The sequence below is a fragment of the Arachis stenosperma genome, chromosome 9 (assembly GCF_014773155.1).
Source record: "Arachis stenosperma cultivar V10309 chromosome 9, arast.V10309.gnm1.PFL2, whole genome shotgun sequence".
NCBI classification, from domain to species: Eukaryota; Viridiplantae; Streptophyta; class Magnoliopsida; order Fabales; family Fabaceae; genus Arachis; species Arachis stenosperma.
In genome coordinates, this window is record NC_080385.1 from 61,847,105 (window position 1) to 61,873,918 (window position 26,814).

General features: G+C 36.9%; 1 protein-coding gene and 1 non-coding gene across 2 annotated transcripts; both read left to right on the forward strand.

The window, feature by feature from the left end:
- Nucleotides 1-220: 220 nt before the first annotated feature.
- On the forward strand, nucleotides 221-327 carry LOC130952815 (small nucleolar RNA R71). The gene has a single exon (XR_009074991.1). It is a non-coding gene; the product is annotated as a small nucleolar RNA R71 (small nucleolar RNA).
- Nucleotides 328-17,036: 16,709 nt separating this feature from the next.
- LOC130948429 (probable serine/threonine protein phosphatase 2A regulatory subunit B''delta) lies at nucleotides 17,037-26,493 on the forward strand. The gene is made up of 13 exons (XM_057877152.1): nucleotides 17,037-17,637; nucleotides 18,552-18,791; nucleotides 19,553-19,658; nucleotides 19,837-19,933; nucleotides 20,940-21,045; nucleotides 21,231-21,321; nucleotides 22,934-23,075; nucleotides 23,178-23,325; nucleotides 24,106-24,215; nucleotides 24,519-24,675; nucleotides 25,178-25,303; nucleotides 25,396-25,546; nucleotides 25,931-26,493. Exons 1-12 carry the CDS (start codon nucleotides 17,488-17,490, stop codon nucleotides 25,534-25,536), a joined length of 1,614 nt encoding a protein of 537 aa, XP_057733135.1. The 5' UTR covers nucleotides 17,037-17,487; the 3' UTR covers nucleotides 25,537-25,546; nucleotides 25,931-26,493.
- The last annotated feature ends 321 nt before the right edge of the window (nucleotides 26,494-26,814 follow it).

A 26,814-nucleotide genomic window follows, 5' to 3' on the forward strand; every position in this document is an offset into this window, starting at 1 on the left:
TGTCAATCTCAAGAACTCCTTTCTTCTGACTAGTCCCATTGTTCACAGGATTCCTTTCAGAAGTGTACATGAATTGGTTATTTGCAACCATCTCAATGAGCTCTTGAGCCTCTGTAGGCGTCTTCTTCAGATGAAGAGATCCTCCAGCAGAGCTATCCAAAGACATCTTGGATAGTTCAGAAAGACCATCATAGAAAATACCTATGATGCTCCATTCAGAAAGCATGTCAGTAGGACACTTTCTGATTAATTGTTTGTATCTTTCCCAAGCTTCATAGAGGGATTCTCCATCCTTCTGTCTGAAGGTTGGACTTCCACTCTAAGCTTACTCCATCTTTGTGGTGGAAAGAACTTTGCCAAGAAGGCATTGACTAGCTTTTCCCAAGAGTCCAGGCTTTCTTTAGGTTGAGAGTCCAACCATATTCTAGCTCTGTCTCTTACAGCAAAAGGGAATAGCATCAGTCTATAGACCTCAGGGTCAACCCCATTAGTCTTGACTGTGTCACAGATTTGCAAGAATTCAGCTAAGAACTGATGAGGATCTTCCATTGGAAGTCCATGGAACTTGCAATTCTGTTGCATTAGAGAAACTAATTGAGGCTTAAGCTCAAAGTTGTTTGCTCCAATGGCAGGGATAGAGATGCTTCTCCCATAAAAATCAGGAGTAGGTGCAGTAAAGTCACCCAGCACCTTCCTTGCATTGTTTGCATTATTGTTGTTTTCGGCTGCCATGTCTTCTTCTTCTTTGAAGAATTCGGTCAGGTCTTCTAAAGAGAGTTGTGCTTTGGCTTCTCTTAGCTTTCTCTTCACGGTCCTTTCGGGTTCAGGGTCAGCTTCAACAAGAATGCCTTTGTCTCTGCTCCTGCTCATATGAAAGAGAAGAGAACAAGAAAATGTGGAATCCTCTATGTCACAGTATAGAGATTCCTTGAGGTGTCAGAGGAAAAGAAAAGTAGAAGACAGAAGTAGAAAATTCGAACTTATCAAAGAAGATGGAGTTCGAATTTTGCATTAAGGGATAGTGTTAGTCCAAAAGTAGAAGGATGTGAGAAGAAGGGAAGTAATTTTCGAAAATTAAGTAAAAGATTTTGAAAACATTTTGAAAAACACTTAATTGATTTTCGAAAATAAGAGTGAAAAAGAAATCAAGTGGTTTTTGAAAAAGATTTTGAAATTAGAAATCAAAAAGATTTGATTGAAAACCAGTTTGAAAAAGATGTGATTAAAAAGATATGATTTGAAAACAATTTTAAAAAGATATGATTTGAAAACAATTTTTAAAAAGATATGATTTGAAAACAATTTTAAAAAGATATGATTTGAAAACAATTTGAAAAGATATGATTTTAAAAATTAATGACTTGCCTAACAAGAAAAGATATGATTCAAACATAAAACCTTCCTCAACAGAAAAGGCAAAAAATGTTCAATCAAATCATTAATTGTTAGTAAGTATCTTTGAAAAAGGAAAGAAATTAATTTTGAAAACATTTGATTGAGAAGATATGATTTGAAAAAGATTTGATTTTGAAAAACTTTGAAAACTTGAAAAAAATTGATTTTGAAAACAAAATCTTCCCCCTTGTGCCATCCTGGCGTTAAACGCCCAGAATGGTGCACATTCTGGCGTTTAACGCCCAAACTACTACCCTTTTGGGCGTTAAACGCCCAACCAGGCACCCTGGCTGGCGTTTAAACGCCAGTCTGTCTTCTTCACTGGGCATTTTTGAATGCTCAGCTTTTTCTGTGTGATTCCTCTGCAGTATGTTCTGAATCTTCAATTCTTTGTATTATTGACTTGAAAAGACACAAATTAAAAATATTTTTGGATTTTTAATAATAAAAAATGCAACTAAAATCAAATAACAATGCATGCAAGACACCAAACTTAGCAGTTTGTATACTACTGACACTAAAATGAGAATGCATATGAGAAAACAACAAAACACTCAAGTCAATAGAATTCAAAGATCAAAACAAGGAAATCATCAAGAACAACTTGAAGATTAATGAAGACACATGCATAAATTCGAAAATGCAAGAAGAACAGAAACATGCAATTGACACCAAACTTAAAATGAGACTCTATACTCAAACAAGAATATTTTTGGTTTTTATGATTTTGTATTTTTTTGTGCTTTTTCGAAAATTAAGTGAAAAGGAAAATAAAGGTATCAAAATTCTTAATGAGAATTCCAGGAATCATGCAATGTTAGTCTAAAGCTTTAGTCTAAAGGAATTAGACATGGCCGGCTAAGCTTCAGCAGGACATTGCATTCAAGAGCTAAATTGATGAGAATCAATCAGCCTTGGTGATGATAAGAACATCACCTTGAAACACTAGAATTCATTCTTAAGAACTCTGAAAAAAAAAATACCTAATCTAAGCAACAAGATGAACCGTCAGTTGTCCATACACAAGAACAATCCCCGACAACGGCGCCAAAAACTTGGTGCACGAAATTGTGATCACTACAACTTCGCACAACTAACCAGCAAGTGCACTGGGTCGTCCAAGTAATACCTTACGCGAGTAAGGGTCGATCCCACGGAGATTGGTGGTATGAAGCAAGCTATGGTCATCTTGTAAATCTCAGTCAGGCAGACTCAAATGTATAATGGTGATGAACGAAAATAACATAAAAGATAAAGATAGAGATACTTATGTAATTCATTGGTAGGAACTTCAGATAAGCGCATGAAGATGCCTTCCCTTCCGTCTCTCTGCTTTCCTACTGTCTTCATCCAATCCTTCTTACTCCTTTCCATGGCAAGCTCGTGTAGGGTTTCACCGTTGTCAAGGGCTACCTCCCATCCGCGCAGTGAAAGCTAATGCTCATACACTCTGTCACAGTGCGGCCAATCACCGGTTTGGTTCCCTCCCCTACCGGAATAGAATCACTCTTTTGCGTCTGTCACTAACGCCCAGTAGGTTACAGGTTTGAAGCACGTCACAGTCATTCAATCATTGAATCCTACTCAGAATACCACAGACAAGGTTTAGACCTTCCGGATTCTCTTGAATGCCGCCATTAGGTCCTGCCTATACCACGAAGATTCCGATTAAAGAATCCAAGAGATATTCACTAAGCCTCAGATGCTTGTAGAACAAGAATGGTTGTCAGTCACCTTGTTCATGAGTGAGAATGATGATGGGCGTCAATCATCACATTCATCAGGTTGAAGAACAAGTGATATCTTGGAACAAGAACAAGCGGAATTGAATGGAAGAACAATAGTAATTGCATTAATACTCGAGGTACAGCAGAGCTCCACACCTTAATCTATGGTGTGTAGAAACTCCACCGTTGAAAATACATAAGCATAAGGTCTAGGCATGGCCGAATGGCCAGCCTCCCAATGATCTAAGATAGCATAAAACTCAAAGATAGCTACCCAGATGTCAAATACAATAGTACAAGGTCCTACTTATAGAAAACTAGTAGCCTAAGGTGTACAGAAATGAGTAAATGACATAAAAATCCACTTCCGGGCCCACTTGGTGTGTGCTTGGGCTGAGCAATGAAGAAATTTCGTGTAGAGACTTTTTCTGGAGTTAAACGCCAGCTTTTAATCCAGTTTGGGCGTTTAACTCCCATTTAGGTGCCAGTTCCGGCGTTTAACGCTGGAATTTCTGTAGGTGACTTTGAGCGCCGGTTTGGGCCATCCAATCTTGGGCAAAGTATGGACTATTATATATTGCTGGAAAGCCCAGGATGTCTACTTTCCAACGCCGTTGAGAGCGCGCCAATTGGGCTTCTGTAGCTCCAGAAAATCCACTTCGAGTGCTGGGAGGTCAGAATCCAACAGCATCTGCAGTCCTTTTCAGTCTCTGAATCAGATTTTTGCTCAGGTCCCTCAATTTCAGCCAGAAAATACCTGAAATCACAGAAAAACACACAAACTCATAGTAAAGTCTAGAAAAGTGAATTTTAACTAAAAACTAATAAATATATAATAAAAACTAACTAAAAGATACTAAAAACATACTAAAAACAATGCCAAAAAGCGTACAAATTATCCGCTCATCACCTGCTCAGAACAATTGTTACCTTTTCTGCCCAATTGGCTAGAGCGTTAGTTTATGTTCTTGGTAATTGGGTATCTTTATTTCAAAATTTCCTTTAAAAAAATAATTTTTCTTGATTTAATCTTGTGCCAAACTTTAAGTTTGGTGTTTTATTGTTAATTTTTCTTTAATTTTCGAAAATTTAGTGAAGTTTTCTAAAAATTTTAAGTTTGGTGTTCTTTCTTTTGTTCTTGGTGTTCTTGTGAATCTTCAAGGTGTTCTTGAGTCTTTCTTGTGTTTTGATCCTAAAATTTTTACGTTTGGTGTTCTTTGGTGTTTTCCCTCCAAAATTTTCGAAAACAAGGAGCATTAGATCTAAAAACTTTAAGTCTTGTGTCTTCTGTGTGTTTTTCTCTTTCATCATAAAATTCAAAATTCAAAAAAAAATATTTATATTTTCTAACTAATTTTAAACTACATTTTTGAAAATTTTATATAAAAATTCAGATTTCAATTTCAAAATTTTTCAATTCTTATCTTTTTAAAATATATTTTATTATCTTTTTCAAAAATTTTATTCTAACCACTTTCTCCTTTTCCTCAATTTTTTCGAAAATCTTCAAAAAAAATATTTTCATTTTTTTATTTTATTTCGTTTTTACTTGTTCTATTTTTACTTTATTTTATAAAATAAATTTTTATAAAATAAATAATATCAACATCCATACCATCTCTTTTATTCCATCATGGAACTAAGTGGAAATGAACAGTCCAGGAGGACTCTGGGGTCATATGCTAACCCCACTACTGCTTCATATGGGAGTAGTATCTGTATACCCTCCATTGGAGTTAGTAGCTTTGAGTTGAATCCTCAGCTCATTATCATGGTGCAGCAAAACTGCCAGTATTCCGGTCTTCCACAAGAAGAACCTACAGAGTTTCTGGCACAATTTTTGCAAATTGCTGACACAGTACATGATAAGGAAGTAGATCAGGATGTCTACAGATTATTACTGTTTCCATTTGCTGTAAAAGATCAAGCTAAGAAGTGGTTAAATAACCAACCTAAGAACAGCATAAAGACATGGAAACAGCTGTCAGAAAAATTCCTGAATCACTATTTCCCTCCAAAACGGATGACACAGCTAAGGCTAAGCATCCAAGGCTTCAAACAAGGAGATAATGAATCCCTTTATGATGCCTGGGAGAGATACAGAGAGATGCTAAGAAAATGCCCCTCTGAAATATTTTCAGAGTGGGTGCAATTAGACATTTTCTACTATGGGCTTACAGAAAAAGCTCAGATTTCTCTAGACCACTCAGCTGGTGGATCTATACATATGAGAAAAACAATTGAAGAAGCTCAAGAGCTTATTGATATAGTTGCCAGAAATCAGCATCTGTACCTAAGTAGTGAATCTTCTATGAAAGAAGAAGCTAAAACAGTAACTGCTGAGCTCAGTCCTCTAGATCAGGCTAATGAATTCAATCAGCAATTAGACTTTCTAACTCAGCAGCTAGCCGAATTCAAAGAAATACTACAGGAAACAAGAATGGCCAACAGGAATATGGAAGTACAGTTAAAGCAAACAGAAAAGCAACTGTCAAAACAAATAGCAGAAGAATGCCAAGCAGTTCAATTAAGAAGTGGGAAAACATTAAACACTTCACTTCAAAACAGCAGGAAGCCAAGAAATGAACAAATGGCTACTCAAAATCCCTCTGAGGACAATCAGAGCCCAGAGAGGAATAATGCTGGCGCTGAACGCCCAGCCCATGCTCATTCCTGGCGTTCAACGCCAGAAACAAGCATGAATCCGGCGTTGAACGCCCAAAGGGAGCATAGTTCTGGCATTCAGACGCCAGTAACAAATAAGGAGGTGGCGTCTAACGCCACTCCAGCTTCCACCCCTGGCATTCAAATGCCAGTGGGGGATCAGTCACATATAAGTGCTGATAACAACCCTTCTAAAAAGGCTTCCCAACCCACTTCTGTAGGTAATAAACCTACAGCAACTAAGGTTGAGGAATATAAAGCCAAAATGCCTTATCCTCAAAAACTCCGCCAAGTGGAATAGGATAAGCAATTTTCCCGCTTTGTAGACTATCTCAGGACTCTTGAAATAAAGATTTCGTTTGTAGAAGCACTTGAGCAAATACCCTCTTATGCTAAGTTCATGAAAGAGATCTTAAGTCATAAGAAGGATTGGAGAGAAACTGAAAAAGTTTACCTCACTGAAGAATGCAGTGCAGTCATTCTGAAAAGCTTACCTGAGAAGCTTAAAGACCCCGGGAGCTTTATGATACCATGCACATTAGAGGGTAATTGTACCAAGCAAGCTCTATGTGATCTTGGGGCGAGTATCAACCTGATACCTGCATCTATTATCACAAAGCTCGGTTTGACTGAAGAAGTCAAACCAACCCGGATATGTCTTCAACTTGCTGATGGCTCCATTAAATACCCATCAGGCGTGATTGAAGACATGATCGTCAAGGTTGGGCCATTTGCCTTTCCTACTGACTTTGTGGTGCTGGAAATGGAGGAGCACAAGAGTGCAACTCTCATTCTAAGAAGACCTTTCCTAGTAACTGGCCGAACCGTCATTGACGTCCAAAAAGGGGAAGTAACCTTGAGAGTCAATGAGGAGGAGTTCAAGTTGAATGTTGTCAAAGCCATGCAACATCCAGACACCCCAAATGACTGCATGAGTGTTGATATTATTGACTCTCTGGTAAGAGAGGTCAATATGGCTGAGAGTCTCGAATCAGAGCTAGAGGACATCTTTAAAGATGTTCAGCCTGATCTGGAGGAATCAGAGAGAATAGTAGAACCTCTGAAAATCCCTCAGGAAGAGGAGAAACCTCCTAAACCCGAGCTCAAACCATTACCACCATCCCTAAAATATGCATTCCTGGGAGAAGGTGATACCTTTCCTGTAATCATAAGCTCTACCTTAGAGCCACAGGAAGAGGAAGCACTAATTCAAGTGCTAAGGACACACAAGACAGCTCTTGGGTGGTCCATCAGTGATCTCAAGGGCATTAGCCCAGCCAGATGCATGCACAAGATCTTACTGGAGGGTGACGCCAAGCCAGTGGTTCAACCACAAAGGCGGCTGAATCCAGCCATGAAGGAGGTGGTGCAGAAAGAGGTCACTAAGTTACTAGAGGCTGGGATTATTTATCCTATTTCTGATAGCCCCTGGGTAAGCCCTGTCCAAGTCGTCCCTAAGAAAGGTGGCATAACAGTGGTTCATAATGAAAAAAATGAACTGGTTCCTACAAGAACAGTTACTGGGTGGCGTATGTGTATTGATTATAGAAGGCTCAATACAGCTACCAGAAAGGATCATTTTCCTTTATCATTCATAGACCAGATGCTAGAAAGACTGGCAGGTCATGAATACTACTGCTTCCTGGATGGATATTCAGGTTATAATCAAATTGTAGTAGATCCAAAAGATCAAGAGAAAATGGCATTCACATGTCCATCTGGAGTATTTGCATACAGAAGAATGCCATTTGGCCTGTGCAATGCACCTGCAACCTTTCAGAGGTGCATGCTCTCAATTTTCTCTGATATGGTGGAAAAATTTCTGGAAGTCTTCATGGATGACTTTTCAGTATTTGGAGACTCATTCAGCTCCTGTCTTGACCATCTAGCACTTGTTCTAAAGAGATGCCAAGAGACTAACCTGGTTTTAAACTGGGAAAAATGCCACTTCATGGTGACTGAAGGAATTGTCCTTGGGCACAAAATCTCAAACAAGGGAATAGAGGTGGATCAAGCTAAGGTAGAGGTAATTAAAAAATTACCACCACCTACCAATGTTAAGGCAATTAGAAGCTTTCTGGGGCATGCAGGATTCTATAGGAGGTTTATAAAGGATTTTTCAAAAATCGCCAAACCTCTGAGCAACCTGCTAGCTGCTGACACGCCATTTGTCTTTGATAAGGAGTGTCTGCAGGCATTTGAGACTCTGAAAGCTAAATTGGTCACATCACCAATCATCTCTGCACCAAACTGGACATTGCCATTTGAACTAATGTGTGATGCCAGTGACCATGCCATTGGCGCAGTGTTGGGACAAAGGCATGACAAGCTTCTGCACGTCATTTACTATGCCAGCCGTGTTCTAAATGACGCACAGAAGAATTACACAACCACAGAAAAAGAGCTACTTGCAGTGGTTTACGCCATTGACAAATTCAGATCCTATTTAGTAGGATCAAAAGTGATTGTGTACACTGATCATGCTGCTCTTAAATATCTACTCACAAAGCAGGATTCAAAACCCAGACTTATAAGATGGGTGTTGCTTTTACAAGAGTTTGATATAGAAATAAGAGACAGAAAAGGGACAGAGAATCAGGTAGCAGATCACTTGTCCCGAATAGAACCAGTAGAAGGGGCGTCCCTCCCTCTTACTGAGATCTCTGAAAACTTTCCGGATGAGCAACTATTTGCCATCCAGGAAGTGCCATGGTTTGCAGACATTGCAAACTACAAGGTAGTGAGGTTCATACCCAAGGAGTACAGTAGGCATCAATCAAAGAAATTGATCACATATGCAAAATACTATCTTTGGGATGAACCATATCTCTTCAAGAGATGTGCAGACGGAGTAATCCGTAGATGTGTGCCTAAGGAAGAAGCGCAGAAGATCCTATGGCACTGCCATGGATCACAGTATGGAGGACATTTTGGAAGTGAGCGAACAGCCACAAGAGTCCTCCAATGTGGCTTCTACTGGCCTACTCTCTATAAAGATTCCCGAGTGTTTGTACTTAATTGTGACAGTTGCCAAAGATCTGGCAATCTGCCTCACAGTTTTGCCATGCCTCAATAAGGGATCTTGGAGATTGAGTTGTTTGATGTATGGGGTACTGACTTCATGGGACCTTTCCCACCATCATACTCAAACACTTATATTCTGGTGGCAGTGGATTATGTATCCAAATGGGTGGAGGCTATTGCAACACCCACTAATGACACTAAAATAGTGTTAAAATTCCTCCAGAAACACATCTTCAGCAAATTTGGTACCCCTAGAGTATTAATCAGTGATGGGGGGACTCATTTCTGCAATAAACAGCTTTACTCTGCTTTGGTTCGTTATGGAGTTAGCCACAGGGTAGCTACTCCATATCACCCACAGACTAATGGGCAAGCTGAAGTCTCAAATAGAGAACTCAAAAGAATCCTGGAACAGACTGTAATTAATCGTAGAAGGGATTGGGCAAGAAGCTTGGATGATGCTCTGTGGGCATACAGAACAGCATTCAAGACCCCTATAGGGACCTCTCCATACCAGCTTGTGTATGGAAAGGCATGTCACTTGCCAGTGGAACTGGAACACAAGGCCTACTGGACAACCAGATTCCTAAACCTTGATGCTAAGTTAGCTGGAGAAAAAAGATTGCTCCAGTTAAATGAGCTAGAGAAATTTAGACTCAATGCTTTCGAGAATGCAAAAATTTACAAAGAGAAAGCGAAAAGATGGCATGATAAGAAATTGTCATCCAGAGTCTTTGAGCTGGGGCAGAAAGTTCTGCTATTTAATTCTAGGCTCAAATTATTCCCCGGGAAATTAAAATCCCGGTGGAGAGGTCCATATGTGATTACAAGTGTATCACCATATGGATACGTAGAGCTTCAGGATAATGAATCTAACAAAAAGTTCATTGTTAATGGACAAAGAGTTAAACATTATCTTGAAAGCAATTTTGAGCAAGAATGCTCAAAACTGAGACTTGATTAAAAGCTCAGTAATAGTCCAGCTAACGACATTAAAGAAGCGCTTGCTGGGAGGCAACCTAGCCATTCACAAAATTTAATTTTATTTATTTTAGCTAATTAATTGATTTTTACAGATATATGTCAGAGTATCTTCAAAAGGTAAAATAGCAATTGATTGAATTCACAGAGTTGTAGGGAAATTTAGAAGCTCGCTGGCATGAAAAAGCCAGTAAGAAACGTTTTGGGCGTTGAACGCCCAAAAGAAGCACCCACTAGGCGTTCAACGCCAGTAAGGGTAGCCATCTGGGTGTTAAACACCAGAAAGGAGCATCTTCTCGGCGTTGAACGCCAGAAAGAAGCACCTTCTGGGTGTTTAACGCCAGATTGATAGCGTCCTGGGCGTTCAGAAAAATGCCCAGTGACAAAGGACTTCCTGGCGTTCAACGCCAGAAAGAAGCAACAGTTGGGCGTTGAGCGCTTAGGAGAAGCAACAATTGGGCGTTAAACGCCCAAAACATGCAGCAGTTGGGCGTTTAACGCCAGGATGGTGGGGAGGAGGTAAAATTCGTTTTTCTTCAAAAATTTTCTAAATTTTATGTTTCAATTCATGATTTCTTGCATAAACATGTTTCCAAATATCATCCTTCAAATCCAAAAATTGTAATCCTAATTTCTAAAATCCCTAATTTCTGAAATCCCTTTTCCAAAGATTTTACATACATCTTAATCCATAAAGGCAGATGATTTTCAATCCAATCCAACTCTTTTTCCAATCTCTTTTCAAACCTAATTATCTTTTAAAATCTTTTTCAAATTATTAATTTCAAATTTATTTTTAAATATCATTCATATCTTTTTAAATTATATCCTTTTCTTATCATATCTCTTATCTTATATCTCTTTCTTATTTTCGAAAACCCACCCCCTCCCTTTATATCCACTTTCGGCGCCCCTCTCATCATCCACCATTCCACACTTGCTCTCCTCCTATCCCTCTTCTCTCTCTTCTTTTGCTTGAGGACAAGCAAACCTCTAAGTTTGGTGTGCTTATCCGTGATCACAAAAACATACTCACTTTGATCATGGCCCCTAAAGGAAAACAACCCAACCCAAGAGGCAAGAAAAAGAATACTCCAAAGCCACTTTGGAATCAAGGGAAGTTCTTAACTAAAGAACATTCAGACCATTACTACAAAATAATGAGTCTAAGATCAGTGATCCCGGAAGTCAAGTTCGACCTGAAAGAAGATGAATATCCGGAGATCCAAGAACAAATTCGAAACAGGAACTGGGAAATCCTAGCTAATCCTGAAACGAAAGTGGGAAGGAACATGGTTCAGGAGTTCTATGCTAATCTATGGCAGACAGACAGGCAAAGAATAATTGGAGCTGCCCTTTATGACCATCAGACCTTAGTCAGAGGAAAGATTGTTCATACCCATCCTGACAAAATCAGGGAGATCTTTAAGCTTCCTCAACTGAAAGATGACCCAGACTCCTTTAATAGGATAATGATGAGGGTAAATAAAGGCTTGGACAAGATTCTAGAGGATATATGCATCCCTGAAGCCAGGTGGACCACCAGCACGACTGGCATCCCAAATCAACTCAAAAGAGAAGATCTCAAACCAGTAGCCAGAGGCTGGCTGGATTTTATTGGGCGTTCTATATTGTCCACCAGCAACCGTTCTGAAGTTACTATTAAAAGAGCAGTGATGATTCACTACATCATGTTGGGAAAAGAAGTAGAAGTCCATCAACTGATCTCGTGTGAATTATACAAAATAGCAAACAGGAATTTCAAGGACGCCAGATTGGCCTATCCAAGCTTAATTTCTATGCTCTGCAAAGATGCCGGAGTGAAGATGGGAATAACAGAGTATATCTCAGTTAAGAGGCCAATCACTAGAATATCAATGGACAGACAACAGCTGCAGGATGATCCAATCAAGAGGAGAGCACAGGAAGTCCTCCCAGAACTCCCTCAATTCGAATATTGGGAACATCTTGAAGCATCTATTTCCAAATTGCAAGAAGCTATGGACCAAATAAAAGAAGAACAGAACAATCAAAGTAGCATGCTTTGCAAACTGCTTAAGGAACAAGAAGAGCAAGGGCGTGATTTAAGGGAGCTGAAGCACTAGAAATTAATCCTTGAAGGACCAAGTACCCCACAGATCAAAGGAACATCTACTTCTCAGAACACAGGTTGTTGAGTTCTAAATTTAGCTTTAACTCTGTGATAATGTTATTATAGAAATTTACCTTAGGAGATATATATAGTAGTAGTAGTAGTAATTAGTATATCTATTCTGGTTTTATTCCCAATTAAGTTATAATTTATTTTTCTCATCATCATCAGACATCAATAAAATAGTAGATAATTAGAATAAAGAAGTAATTTATTTTTCAAGTTCTTAATAATAAAAATTATAATTAACTATATATGGTGGCAATACTTTTTGTTCTCTGAATGAATGCTTGAATAGTGCATAATTTTTATCTTGAATTTTATGAATATTGGCTCCTGAAAGAATGAGGAACATGAAAAATACTATTGATGATATGAAAAATCATGAATTTGATTCTTGAAGCAAGAAAAAGCAGTGAAAAAAAAATTTACAAGAAATCATTGGATTAAGAAAAGGATCCAAGGCTTTGAGCATCAGTGGATAGGAGGGCCCAAGGAAGTAGTTCCAGGCCTAAGCGGCTAAATCAAGCTGTCCCTAACCATGTGCTTGTGGCATGCAGGTTCAAGTGAAAAGCTTGAGACTGAGTGGTTAAAGTCGTGATCCAAAGCAAAAGAGTGTGCTTAAGAGCTCTGGATACCTCTAATTGGGGACTCTAGCAAAGCTGAGTCACAATCTGAAAAGGTTCACCCAGTCATGTGTCTGTGGCATTTATGTATCCGGTGGTAATACTGGAAAACAAAGTGCTTAGGGCCACGGCCAAGACTCATAAAGTAACTGTGTTCAAGAATCAACACACTACACTAGGAGAATCAATAATACTATCTGAATTCTGAGTTCCTATGGATGCCAATCATTCTGAATTTCAAAGGATAAAGGGAGATGCCAAAACTGTTCAGAAACAAAAAGCTACAAGCCCCGCTCATCTAATAAGAATCTGAGCTCCATTTAAAACTCTTAGATATTATTACTTCTTAATGTCTTTTCATCCTATTTTATTTATCTATTTGCTTGAGGACAAGCAACAGTTTAAGTTTGGTGTTGTGATGAGCGGATATTTTATACGCTTTTTGGGGGTAATTTCATGTAGATTTTAGTATATTTTAATTGGTTTTTAGTAGAATATTATTAGGTTTTAGGCAAAAATCATATTTCTAGATTTTACTATGAGTTTGTGTGTTTTTCTGTGATTTCAGGTATTTTCTGGCTGAAATTGAGGGAGCTGAGCAAAAATCTGAGTTAGGCTGAAAAAGGACTGCTGATGTTGTTGGATCCTGACCTCCCTGCACTCGAAATGGATTTTCTGGAGCTACAGGAGTCCAATTGGCGCGCTCTCAACGGCGTTGGAAGATAGACATCTAGGGCTTTCCAGCAATATATAATAGTCCATACTTTGCGCGAAGATAGACGACGTAAACTGGCGTTCAACGCCAGTTTCATACTGCTGTCTGGCTTCCAGCGCCAGAAACAGGTTACAAGTTGGAGTTCAACGCCAGAAACAGGTTACAACCTGGCGTTGAACGCCTAAAATAGCCCCAGGCACGTGAGAAGCTTAAGCCTCAGCCCCAGCACACACCAAGTGGGCCCCAGAAGTGGATTTCTGCATCATCTATCATAGTTTACTCATTTTCTGTAAACCTAGGTTACTAGTTTACTATTTAAACAACTTTTAGAGACTTATTTTGTACCTCATGACATTTTCAGATCTGAATTATATACACTTTGATGGCATGAGTCTCTAAACTCCATTGTTGGGGGTGAGGAGCTCTGCAGCGTCTCGATGAATTAATGCAATTGTTTCTATTTCACTCAAACGTGTGTGTGTTCCGATCTAAGATGTTTATTCGCGCTTAATTATGAAGGAGGTGATGATCCGTGACACTCATCACCTCCCTCAATCCATGAACGTGTGCTTGACAAACACCTCCGTTCTACATCAGACTGAATGAACTTCTCTTAGATTCCTTAATCAGAATCTCCGTGGTATAAGCTAGAATTGATGGCGGCCACTCTTGAGAATCCGGAAGGTCTAAACCTTGTCTGTGGTATTCCAAGTAGGATTCAAGGATTGAATGGCTGTGACGAGCTTCAAACTCGCGATTGCTGGGCGTGATGACAAACGCAAAAGGATCAATGGATCCTATTCCAACATGATCGAGAACCAACAGCTGATTAGCCGTGCTGTGACAGAGCATCTGGACCGTTTTCACTGAGAGGATGAGAGGTAGCCACTGACAATGGTGACACCCTACATACAGCTTGCCGTAGACGGGCTTTACAAACAATTGAGTTGAATATTACATTGCAGGAATTCAGAGGACAAAGCATCTCCAAAACTCCAACATATTCCCCATTACTGCACAACAAGTAACGATTTTATTCTCTTTTATTTTTTTTTCCAATCTAATAATTCCCATTGATAATTTTGATTGATATCCTGACTAAGAATAATAAAATAAACATAGCTTGCTTCAAACCAATAATCTCCGTGGGATCGACCCTTACTCACATAAGGTATTACTTGGACGACCCAGTGCACTTGCTGGTTAGTTGTGCGAAATCATAAGAAATCTTGATTTTGATATTGAGATATCAATTTCGTGCACCAGTGGGTTAGGATTTGAATAACTTGTTTGCTATCCTAATGTTTGAAGATTTAGTAACTTAAAGACCATTAAAGATAACAAGCCAATAATATTTATGTTGAGAATTGTTGGGTGTTTTGAAAGATTGAGAAAGGCTTGGGAGATGTTTGGTTTGGATGGAACACTTGAAGGGTGGAAAAGTCCGAATTTTAGGGGAGGTTCCGCCAAAAATTTTATAAGAGTTTGAGTGAAATTAAATAATGAAAAATTATTGTTACTTGCATAAAGGTTCTTATCATGAAGTTTAATTCGATTAATTCTAATTAAAAATTATTGTTTGGGCAGTTTTAGTGAATTTACAGTAATTGTCTAAGAATAAATGATTATGTTTCATTAAGATTATGATTGGGAAAATAAAATAATTTTTAAGTCTTTTTGGTGAAATGAATTAGAGAATTTTCAAATGGCGTAGAAAAATCTGCTCTTTGGCAAATTTTTAGCCCAATTTTGGAGAGTCATAACTTGGTATTTAAGAATTGAAAATTTATGAAACTTATCTTAAAATAAAATTGGGGATGTCTATTTGATTGTCTTTGAAGAACGGAAGCAAAACAAATTTTGTACTAAAAGTTATGGTCTTTTGAAGTTTAGAAGTTGAAAGTATGATTCTACAAAAAGTGCACCAATGGCAGGTTCTGCACGTACGCACTTAGCCTGCGTATGTATCATTCACGAATCCTCAAGGAATCGAGTCAGGTTCTGCGTATACGCACGAAGGCTACATACGCACCAATGTGCAGATTTTTCAAAAATGTCAATTTTGAACTGTTAAGCCTTTTCGACGAGCTTGTAACCCTCTGTAACCTCCATATGGAATCTAATAACCATTTTAAAGGCTTTGAATATGTTGGGAGTGGGTATAATGAGTTTTATTGAACCTTTTCTCAATAAAAAACTTGTTAAATGAGATATAAATATTGTGGAGGTGGTAGTTAATCTCATCCACGGTGAGGATGGTGGTTTTATCCCTCTCACGGCTCGAGGATAATTATTCTTGTGATAAATATGACTATGATTGAAATGTGAGTATTGATTTGCAAGGATCTGGATTTTGTCTCATTTGCTCGGAGTTGCGGTGTGAATACATGGAAAGTGGTAGAGTACTCTCCCTCGATATTATTCCCCCACGTTCTCTCTCTATTTGTAAAGTGAAAAGGCATTCTCCTTTGTTTTATATGGCATGGCCTCACAAGAAAAGGTGGTAGGACACTCTCTCTCGATTTATTCTCCCTGGTGATACCTCCAGGAGAAGGTGCTATGATACACTCCCTCAATTATATTTCTCTTGGGGATATATAACAGAGGGACCATATCTGAGTTAGCTACTAGATGTGTTGGATTCTGACAATGTATATGACACGTGAGCACATAACCAATAAGACAGGCATGCATCATACTGTATTTGTTTGTATTTGTTTGTCTATTTGTTGGTACTTGTGTAATTAAAATGTGTATAATTTTTGTTTGACTGTTTGATTGTTTGTGATTGTGATTATTGATTCGAAATTATAGTGAAGTGTTGTAGTTTTAAAAGATTGACTGAATGGTAAATTTTAGAAGGAATAGAAAATGAGGATATGTCCCATGATTGAAATTAAGAAAAATAACCGACAGAAAAATTGAATTGGTTAATTTTGTGAAAAGACTAGTTTAGAGAAAAGGATAGTATTGAGGAGAGAGTTTGGAAAGATTTGAAAGATAAGGAATTTTCCAAAAAAATAAGACAAGTAATGATCTTTGTCATAAAACAAAATTTTTTTATATATCTTTTTTTGACAATTTTAAAACTTCTCTACTAAGATCTTTAGGTTAAGTTCTCACCTTTCTAATCCTATAGTTTTTAGAAAATAGACGAACAAGTCTATGAAAAATTTACTAAGTATTTAGACGTGCATTAATTCATTTGTAAAGCAAATTTATTTTATTATTTTAGATGTTTTACCTTGTCTTTGTTATCATTATTTATGTTTTGTAAAAAAAAATAAAAATTGTGATTTTATAATATATGTTTGTATGTTATATGTATAAATTATTCTTGTAAATATAAAAATATAATAATTTGCATGTATGTATATACGTATAAAAAAAATATTACCAATTTTTTTAAAAATCAAGTCACTAAAACTTTTTAAGTAAAAATTTTACTTATTATAATTATATATAATTAAATGTTTCTCACTACGAAAATGATACAATAAAAAATATAACATTCTAGCAATAAGAATGTTATACTTAATACCTAGCTTCAACACCTAATACCTAAAGAAAAGAACACCCTTTAGCACAATATAATCTCCCCAGTCCCCACCATATAGGACCTGATTAGTAGAAAAAATCGAATTTTTTTTTCCACGGTCCATTACTACGTGTCACTGTTTCCACTATTCCTCTCAAATCTCCATTTTCTATCCTCCTAGACTAATTTCTAATTAGAAATCATAGAAGTGATCCACTAGTGCTTCTCCGAAACTTTTTTTTCCTCTTTTTTTTTTTCTACCCAGTTTGCTCAATTATTTCTCCTTTCTCCCTCCAAAATTGCTTGGATCTCTTCTCAAGCACAATTTTTTTTTCCACCAACTATTCAATTTCTCTCTCACTTTCCTTCATTTTCCGTCCCCAGATCACCGTCACGGTATTTTATATCAATTCACACTGCTAATTGACTAATTGATTTGATTCCGATTTCCAACGCCACAAAGATCTAGGGTTTCCGCTGAATCCCGCAGCTCCTCAACCGCATTCAATCATCCAATTGTTTACACGTTCTTCGATTCAAAGCCATTGAAATTCAGCTCGCTACAGTCTCGAAAGAATTGTAAAAGAAGAATTTTGATTGAAAGAATCGGTGTGATTTTGATCTATCTTTGTGGTGTGACAGTTTTATGTTCTGGTGAATGAGAGATGAGCATGGAGGTGGTCGTCGATGCGGCGTCGTTGGACGTCGAGCTGTTGCAGCTACCGGAGCTTTCCGGATTGGCACTCAAGTCTAACCTCAATTTCGTCGAGAAGCTCTTCGACCAGTGGCTTTCTCTTCCAGACAGCAATCGACTGGTATGCGCCTTTATCAGTTTCCGAATTGGCGTCTTTGCTGCATTGCCGGGTTTCTTGAATTAGTCTCTTAGCTTTTGTTCTGTCCCTTTTTTTGGGTTATATGTGTTATATATTTTCATGAATGGGGTGAAGAATGAATGATCTGATTTAATAGTTCTTTACTGATGGTTGTTTGGTTGGCGAAGGATTGTGAGAAAGATGAGGTGCTTGAGTGATTGGGATTAACCAAAAAGGGGAATGATGTTGCCACTTGACCGCTTCAGCCTAAAATTTCTGCCATTAAAGATAAACCAAAGGTTTTTATAGCGTTGCACAGATCCTACCCTGTGAGAATCATATCATTTTTTATATGCTTGTTTGTTCCTATTGACGTGGTAGGATTTACCATCTCCTAAGCTATATGAGTAAGCTCATGTTGGTAATCCAAATATACAATACAAACTACTAATTGACAATGATACACTTGACAACCTTTTAGTTCTTGAAAGATTTTGTGACATCAATTTAATCCTTAAAAATACATGTGACGTCAGTTTGGTCCATAAAAGATTTGTGACATCTTCGTTCCCTGAAAGATACATGTAACATCTTGAGTCCTTGATAGATATATGTGACGTCAAATAAGTGATAAGTTCATGCATCTTTCAAGGATAAAATTGATGTCCAATGTATATTTTAAGGGCCAAATGAATGTCACATATATCCTTGAGGGACTAAGTTGATGCCACAAATTTCTTCTAGGGACTAAACCGATATCTTGCTTATCCTTTTAAGATTAAACTGATGTCACAAATCTTTCTGGGGCTGAATTGCTATTTTAGTCTATGGTTTAAGTATTTCTCCTTGAAGACTCTACACAATATAACTAGTGTAGGTTTTATATTGCAATCACGTCTGGGTTGCTAAATGTGTAGGTAACATCACTGCTCAATGAAGCAAAGTCAGGTGCTCCTTTGAACGTCACTGGAAATTGCTCTAGTCCAAATGCTTCAAGTAATTCGTTGCCTTCCATGTTCCCTGCTGGCACTGCTCCGCCTCTTTCACCAAGAAGTTCATCTGGTTCCCCTCGCATAGTGAAACAAAGAGCTGGCCCTTCCAATTTGAGCTCTCCTTTGAAAGTTGTCAGTGAGCCAGTTAAAGAAGTGATACCTCAGGTCTGGCAAATCTAATACATTTTCTTAAGTAAAATATATTAGAAACAGAGGAAACGAGAGTACATCTAAAACAGGATAGGATTTGGATCCTGTGAAGTGAGCATGCTTGTAAAGGGAAGTGGGATCTAACTACCATTGGATCGTTTACTAGAACCTATACACAATGGAAGTTATTGATCCAAGGATAGTTAATCCGTTGCTTTTCTGTGCTATAAGAATGGTCACTTTAAATGATCTAAATTCCAGAGGATATGATGTCCTCCTAAAATGAAAATATCACATGGAATAATAAGGGAAAAAATGCAGGCCAAGTTGCCCTATCCCATTTCTTATGCAACATGGCAACTTTCTGCAACAACCATTATCAGAACCACAAATAGAGGCCATACGTACAGTCTTATCCCATAGTCCCCTAGCAAATTGATGGACAGACAGACACCTTTAAATAAAGGAGCATTGCATTCTAACCAAACCCTAAAGGATTGCATAAACTACACATTGCCACAAAACTCGGGCCTCATTATTGTTATAAAGCCTGTTACTTATTTGTATGAAGCTGTTCCAAAGTTGGGAAATACCCAATACTTCCCAAAAACCCTGTGAATACACAGCAAGTAATATAATTAGTCATTTAAAGATGCACTGTTGAGTTCTGTTAATATTTTAGTTGGTGCTACATTTCTGTTGCATGTGATCGGCTCATTTATTATTTTCTTTTTTCCTTCTGTGTTTATGCTTGTAACATAAGTATATGCTTGCAGTTCTACTTTCAACATGGACGTCCTCCTCCAAATGAACTGAAAGAACAATGCATGTTAAGAATTGATCAGTTATTCCATGATCACTTGGATGGCCTGCAGATGCATGGTGAGATATCATGTTTATAAGTAGAAGATAGCCTGAAGGGAGCAGTGTGCTGTAACTGGGAAAAACCGAAAAAGTTTTGAAATAAGTTTGACATTCTGGTTTCCTAAGTAATCACACTCACCTCACTTGAAGTTGATCAAAAATTAACTTAATTTAATTGTTATACTTGCCATGCCAGAATTCAAATTACTTACCAAGGAAGTATGCAAGCTGCCATCTTTCTTTTCAACTTCACTTTTCAGAAAGATTGACAATGGAACTGGTGTTGTGACAAGGTCTGTACTTCATTAATCTGGAAACACTAGTTGTGGCCGTAAATTTTGTTGTGCATTGTATGGTGAATCTTGTTTGAGCTGTTGGTCACTTCATTGATTGTTGTCTAGATCCTGAGTAGCTTTAGAATCATTGGGTCATTCAGAAAGATTATTCATAATTGTGCTCTAGATTATTGCATTATTTCTTTTTGTAAAAGCATTTGTCGGACTTTCTTTCACTGGTATATCAATCGGAGAGTTCAACCATTTGCTTGCTTCTTGACTACATTATCCAATCCCCAGTTTTCTTTTCAAAAAATGAAATTGTTCCCTATGTATTGAGATTTGCATTTGAAATTGTTATCGAAGTATTGTCAAAATTTCCATCAACATATGAAGATTGAATTATGATTTCTTTCTCCATATCTTTGATTGCTGATTGCTTTTGTTTCTAGTACTAAATTGGGTCATATAGAACTTATTTCTTTTTCCTAAATCATCTCCTGCTTAATATTCCGGATTTTTTATCCTTTATTTATATATATTATGTAAAATGCATTATGCATCTGACATCGCACTGTCAAGGGCTCAAAGGAGGAACCAAAATTAAGGAGACACCAAGGGGAAGAGATGAAAAAGTCAACAATGAGATCATACGCTAAAAAAGTTAATACAGTATTTGTCTGAAAAGTGCTAGTCATTATTTTTGTCACTAAACAAGAAATCTACTTGTCAAACTGTCATTTATAGTGGGGCAGTATGTTTTGTGGTGTCCTGCTCATGTGTTAAGAATGCTTCCTGCAGAATCTTTTCTCCTTTCGCAAACATAACTCTTCATGTTTTGGCACCAGATCCTGTGCTGATTAAATTTGTGTGAAATGTTGCCTTATTGAAGTATTAAATATGGGTTGGATTCTCTCCTTGCTCTTCACGTAGGGAGTTATTGGTGAATTACTGGTTTTCGTTTATTATTATTTTGTAGTATGTCCTAGTACTTGTTTAATTCCTTGATTTTATATTCCTGTAGGGAAACATTTATTGATTATTGGATTAATGGCAACTTGTTGACAATGGATATAGCAGCTCAAATATTCACAATTTTAAAGCAACCACATCTGAAATACCTTACTCAGGTTTTTGATTCTATCTATTTTTGTCTACTTATCATTTCATTTAGTATCATTTACCTCCTCCATACAGTGATTCAGTCTTTAGATATTTATCAGAATGTTATTTGTTCGTTCCATGTATAATGCTTGAATATTTTTTTATGATCCACACTTCGTTTCCTTCACTAGAACATCTTTAAACCTGTCAGGATGATTTTAAGCCTGTACTACGTGAGCTTTTAGCAACTCATCCAGGACTGGAGTTCCTACAAAGCACACCGGAGTTTCAAGAGAGATATGGTTTGTATTATTTTTGCATACTTTGTTCCTGAAAAACATAATTTTCACATGGAAATCTATTTCACTTGCTATTCATTAATATCATTATTCATTAAGAGAAATGTCAAGGATGTGATCTCTCTGATTCTAGATGGTATTTTGTGGCACATTCCTCATTTCTGACAATTAGATCATTGGATGTCCCCTAAGGGGGCATATTCTAGCTTGGAAATGAAAATCGGAGACCATATGTTGCGAAACATCACATGCTTTAGGGTCTAGGTCCCCCAGAGAAAATGATGGGGAAATTAAAGATGATGTAAATGATACTATCATAGTATTCATGCTAACTGGAAAAATGGAGCACTCCATGTCATGTGTCATTTGCGGAAAAAAGTCCTAAAGTTTAACTACAATTTAGACCACACTACCACAATAATAAGACCAGCAACTACTAAAGTTTAAGGACAGATTTTACAGCTTCACTACAGTCTACAGTAATAAGACTGGCAGAGGTGTATGGAAAGAATGCCAGGATGGTGAACAACCAACAAAAGATAAGATCAGTATCGTAGATTTGAGAATGTTGCATTAGATGAGTCCACAGATTAGACAAGATAGGGTTAAGAATGATGCTATTTCTGAAAATTTGGGGAAGGTAATTTGGTCATGCGGAGAAGGCTTCTAGAAGTCCTAGTAAAGAGAGTAGAACGCTTGAAAGGTACTTAATTGCTATAGGTTGAGGGAGACCAAGAAAAACAAATAGGAAATCATGAAAAAAATGTTTAGTTTTTGATGATTCAACTAACTAAATGCTACAAGATAAGATAGGATACTATAAGTATAATGTTGTTTGATTGATATAATTGTTGAATTTCTAGTTGTTAAGGCTAAATAAGTGTGTAGTTGTGTGTTTAGAAATAAGAGGAAACAGCTTTCAATATAAAGGAATAATATTTGGTGTAATGTGTAGATGATTCAGAGCAATGGTGAGAGTGGATTTGGAAGTGAATCTTCAGTCTACAGCTGTTGGACAATTGATTGGTGGTGATCTCCTTGTTTGTGTTTATAAAACTATTATTGCTAGAGAGGGAGAGAGTTCGTATATTAGGTGCTTTTATGATTATCTGGTCTGGTTTGTTTGTTTTTCTTTTTGTTTTCATCAATTAAAAGCTGTGGGCATTATCGTGCTGTATAATTATACCAAATGATCCTCTGTTCATCCCGCAAAATCTTATGTCCTCTTGAATTACTTGACTTAATCTATGTTTGTGTGTATTGGATATCCTAACATTTGCTTTTCTCCAACAATATCAGTCCAATTCTGCGAAATTTTAATTTGAGTTTTTCAATGAATTGCTCACTAACTAATAAATTTATGTAATGTGATAAATGCATGTGCATGTATTTTTCACTTTTTCCTACATTTTGATATTTTAGTTTCACTAATAAGTGCTATTATAGAATTATAATGTTAACTTATTTCATTAAAACAGTAATAATGTGTTTTGGCTGGACTTCTATTGAGGTTGATTTGTAGAAATTAATGCATTCAATATTGTGTTCAATATTCTTAACTTTCTCGATTTTGTTGTGTTCAATATTCTTAACTTCTTGTCTTTCCATTGCCCAGCTGAAACTGTAATATACAGAATATATTATTACATTAATAGATCTGGAAATGGCCGTCTTACCCTGAGGGAGTTGAAGCGTGGAAACATAATTGATGCGATGCTACATGCAGATGAAGAGGAGGACATCAACAAGGTTTTGAGGTAGGTATACTGAATGAAGTATCAGTTACCATTAGCTACAGAAATGCTTTTTTATGCCGAAGCACATTATTCTGTTCAACAATTTCTAATAATTTTTGGCAGATACTTCTCGTACGAGCATTTTTATGTTATATACTGCAAGTTTTGGGAGCTGGATACAGATCATGATTTCTTGATAGACAAAGAGAATCTTATCAGATATGGCAACCATGCACTTACCTATCGAATTGTTGATAGAATATTTTCTCAGGTTTGTGTAGATCCATTTTGCTTGTCTCAAGTGTTTTTGTCAGTGTATGAAGCATTGATACTTCATTGAGCTGTCATTTTCACATGGTAGACACATTACGGGCACCAACACTCAATGACACTTGTCCAACATGCATGTCTTCTATGTCTTAACAAAAGAATACAAAAAAGCTTCTCTAAACATGCTTGGGTACACCGAAATACCGTCACATGGTGTGTTCAACCTTATTCTTGGCCTATACTTAAAATGAGTTCAGAAACAATATGTATTATTGATTATTAATACAAAGAATTACCTAAAATACTTTATATAATTAAAAGAGGCATAAAAACATTAAAAAATTATTAGTTTGTAGTTTAAAATATCAACAAAATATCAAGATATTTTTATAATCTATCCAATTCTCTTTTATATAGTTTATATATATGCCTTGTCCAAAGGGAAGCCTAAGAGCAAGAAAATATCAACAAATGAATTTATCACATAGGCTACGTCCATGACACGCTTTGGATGCGACCCTTTCTCAAACCCTGCATAATGTAGAATGATTGTACTTCGGGCTTCCCTTTTAAATGTATGTCGTGTCTCCTTGTCTAACAAAAATTTGACATTAGTGTGTCAGTTGTCCCATGTTAGTGCTTCATAGGTCACAGGCCTGTGCTCTCTGTCGAAGGAAATCTTTGGCTCACTGTCTGAGTTTGTGTTTCTCTGCTTTTGTTAACATGATTGATCACATCATTTATGTAAGATGCAGATTTTGACCTGCTTCAATTATCTCAGGTTGCAAGAAAGTTTACCAGCAAGGTTGAGGGAAAGATGGGATATGAAGATTTTGTTTACTTCATACTGGCAGAAGAGGATAAACCATCTGAGCCAAGCCTTGAATATTGGTATTTTTTTTTCCATTTACCATTAATTTTAATTCTTATTTTCTCCTGAAAGAAGTCATCAGATTAGTTGCAGAGCAGTGCACTAGACTGATGAAAATTTGGGCCGTGTTGACTGTTGTCTGGGAAATAAAATGCAGGACATTTGATAGTTAAATGCTTCTTTCTCTTCGATTTATTAGTTAAATGCTTTACACTTAACTGTGTGCTGGACAAAACTCTAGATATGTGACCACTTGTGGATGACTTGTTTCTACGTATGTGTCTGAGAGTCACTATGAGCTGACTTGAATATGTGCTAATTAGGTTCAAGTGCATAGATTTGGATGGAAATGGAGTTCTTACACGGAATGAATTGCAATTTTTTTATGAGGAGCAATTGCATCGAATGGAATGTATGGCCCAAGAGCCTGTGCAATTTGAGGATATATTGTGCCAGATGATTGATATGATTAAACCTGAGGTATTGCCTTTCCATCTTTCTTCTGTCAATTTTATTGTTTTATTGTCTTGTGTAATCTCTTTATTTATTAACTGGGTCAAGATATAAAATTATCCATATACCTCTATCCAAAAGCTTAAGCTTGTGGGAGAGTTCAAACATACTATCGAAGTTTCTATATCAGGTCTAGAGTTTATTGTATCTTCTAGATAAGAAATTAAATTTCATGACTAGGTGGAATGAGCCTGTGCACTTTCCGTGCTTAAAGCCCAATAAAGTCTCTTATATGTGGAGGTGTGTTAAAATATAAAACCATTCAAATTTTATGACAAGCTGGTAAAGTGAGTGCTAATATAGTGAGTAATTTATAAATTGAATTTTGTGCTAGAACATGCCATATCCCAAACTTGGTTTACTTTGTCACCCCTAATCCTGCCTATCTTTGATTGATATGCATATATATACACTGCTTTTACTGCATACTTTTCTGAGATCTTTTCTAAATTTGAATTTCAACCTGCAGAATGAACACTTTATAACTCTGCGCGACCTGAAAGGTGGTAAACTCTCAGGAAGTATTTTCAATATTCTGTTCAATCTAAACAAGTTCATGGCCTTGGAAACTCGGGATGCATTTTTAATTCGTCAGGTACATATAATATAGTTTATTGCATTGTTTAGTTTTTATGCTTGACCACTGTTGATGACTTTGGTAATTGGTATGTGCTTCTCTATAAATAGGAGCGCGAGAATCCGACATTAACAGAGTGGGATCGATTTGCTCATAGAGAATATATTAGGCTTTCAATGGAAGAAGACGTTGAAGATGCCTCTAATGGAAGTGCAGAAGTCTGGGATGAATCACTTGAGGCTCCCTTCTAGGATTTTATGTGTAAGTGCATAAGTTGAAATTTGATTCTTTCGAGCCTGGTAAGTGCTCAGCAAGTCCAAATTATGTCACCTAATTCTTTTACAAGTTGAATTCAGAGATCAAATGTTTCTTTGTATGCAGTATTATCTATACCATTTCCTTTCATCATTTCTTAAGAAGGACGAAGCTGGACACTTTAATGATGATGCCTTCACATGAAGATTACAGTGTGAACCATTAGATGGATTAATATATTTGACTGAACCACCTAACAGTTTACAATGTGATCTTCATGTGAAGGTATCATCGTTGAAGTATCCACCTCTTAGAAAATATCCAGTCCATCTATGCTGTATTTTAATTTTCTCCATGTCTATCTCTTTTTTTTATTATATATTAATATAGGGGACGAAAAGAAATTAATGCCCCAGATTTAATCGAGTGGCCGTTGCTCAGAGACATTGGACTCAGTATCATCTCAAACTTTTGCTACCTTAAATGGGAAATTCCAAGGTTCTTATTCTGGAATATGTTTTTTTGGATGGGCAAGCTGCAACAATATTCAGATCTTTCTGGGGGGAGTGATGTACATTGGGGCCATTGGTCATGGAAATTTTGTTGCTTTGTGTACAAATATATCCATGCAAAGTGCTGAGAAGTGACTAGCCCGGTGCTTGAATTATATTGAAATTGATATATCGTTTTCAGTATGCTTGTTATTTGGGGTCACCTAAGTTGTTCCAAGGAAAATTAATTGAAAGATTTTCTCACTTTTGGACCTTTTTTGTTGTTTTGCTTCAGTGCTCGAGTCACTTTGCCCTCGGATCTCTCTCCAAGAGTACATTTTAGTTTTTTGTCTTGTTTTTTTCCCATCTTGTTAAGCCCATTAAAGAATTTAACAGTAATGATACAATAATTGTATTATTTCCCCTACACAATTAGATATCTTTCTAAGAGCTTTTCCTTTCCATACTTGACCGCAGAGATTAACACTATTGTTTCAGTTGTATTATTTGGACAGTTAAACGGTATTCGCGAATATGCAGTTCAATCTAACAGTAGGAGAGAAACAAAAAGTTTGGATGTTGAAGTGGCGATTGTATTAAAATTTAAGGGTCATAAAAGTGGGTATTATAAGGAAATATAAAAGTTACGTGTTTGAGAGTATATATCTTTTTTGGGCATTACCAATTTGGTAGCTTTGTACATTGGATTTTTCCCTCCTTGTTTTTGTTTAGTGTTATTAGTAATATTATTCTATCAGTAGAAGATATTGCATCTTTCTTTCT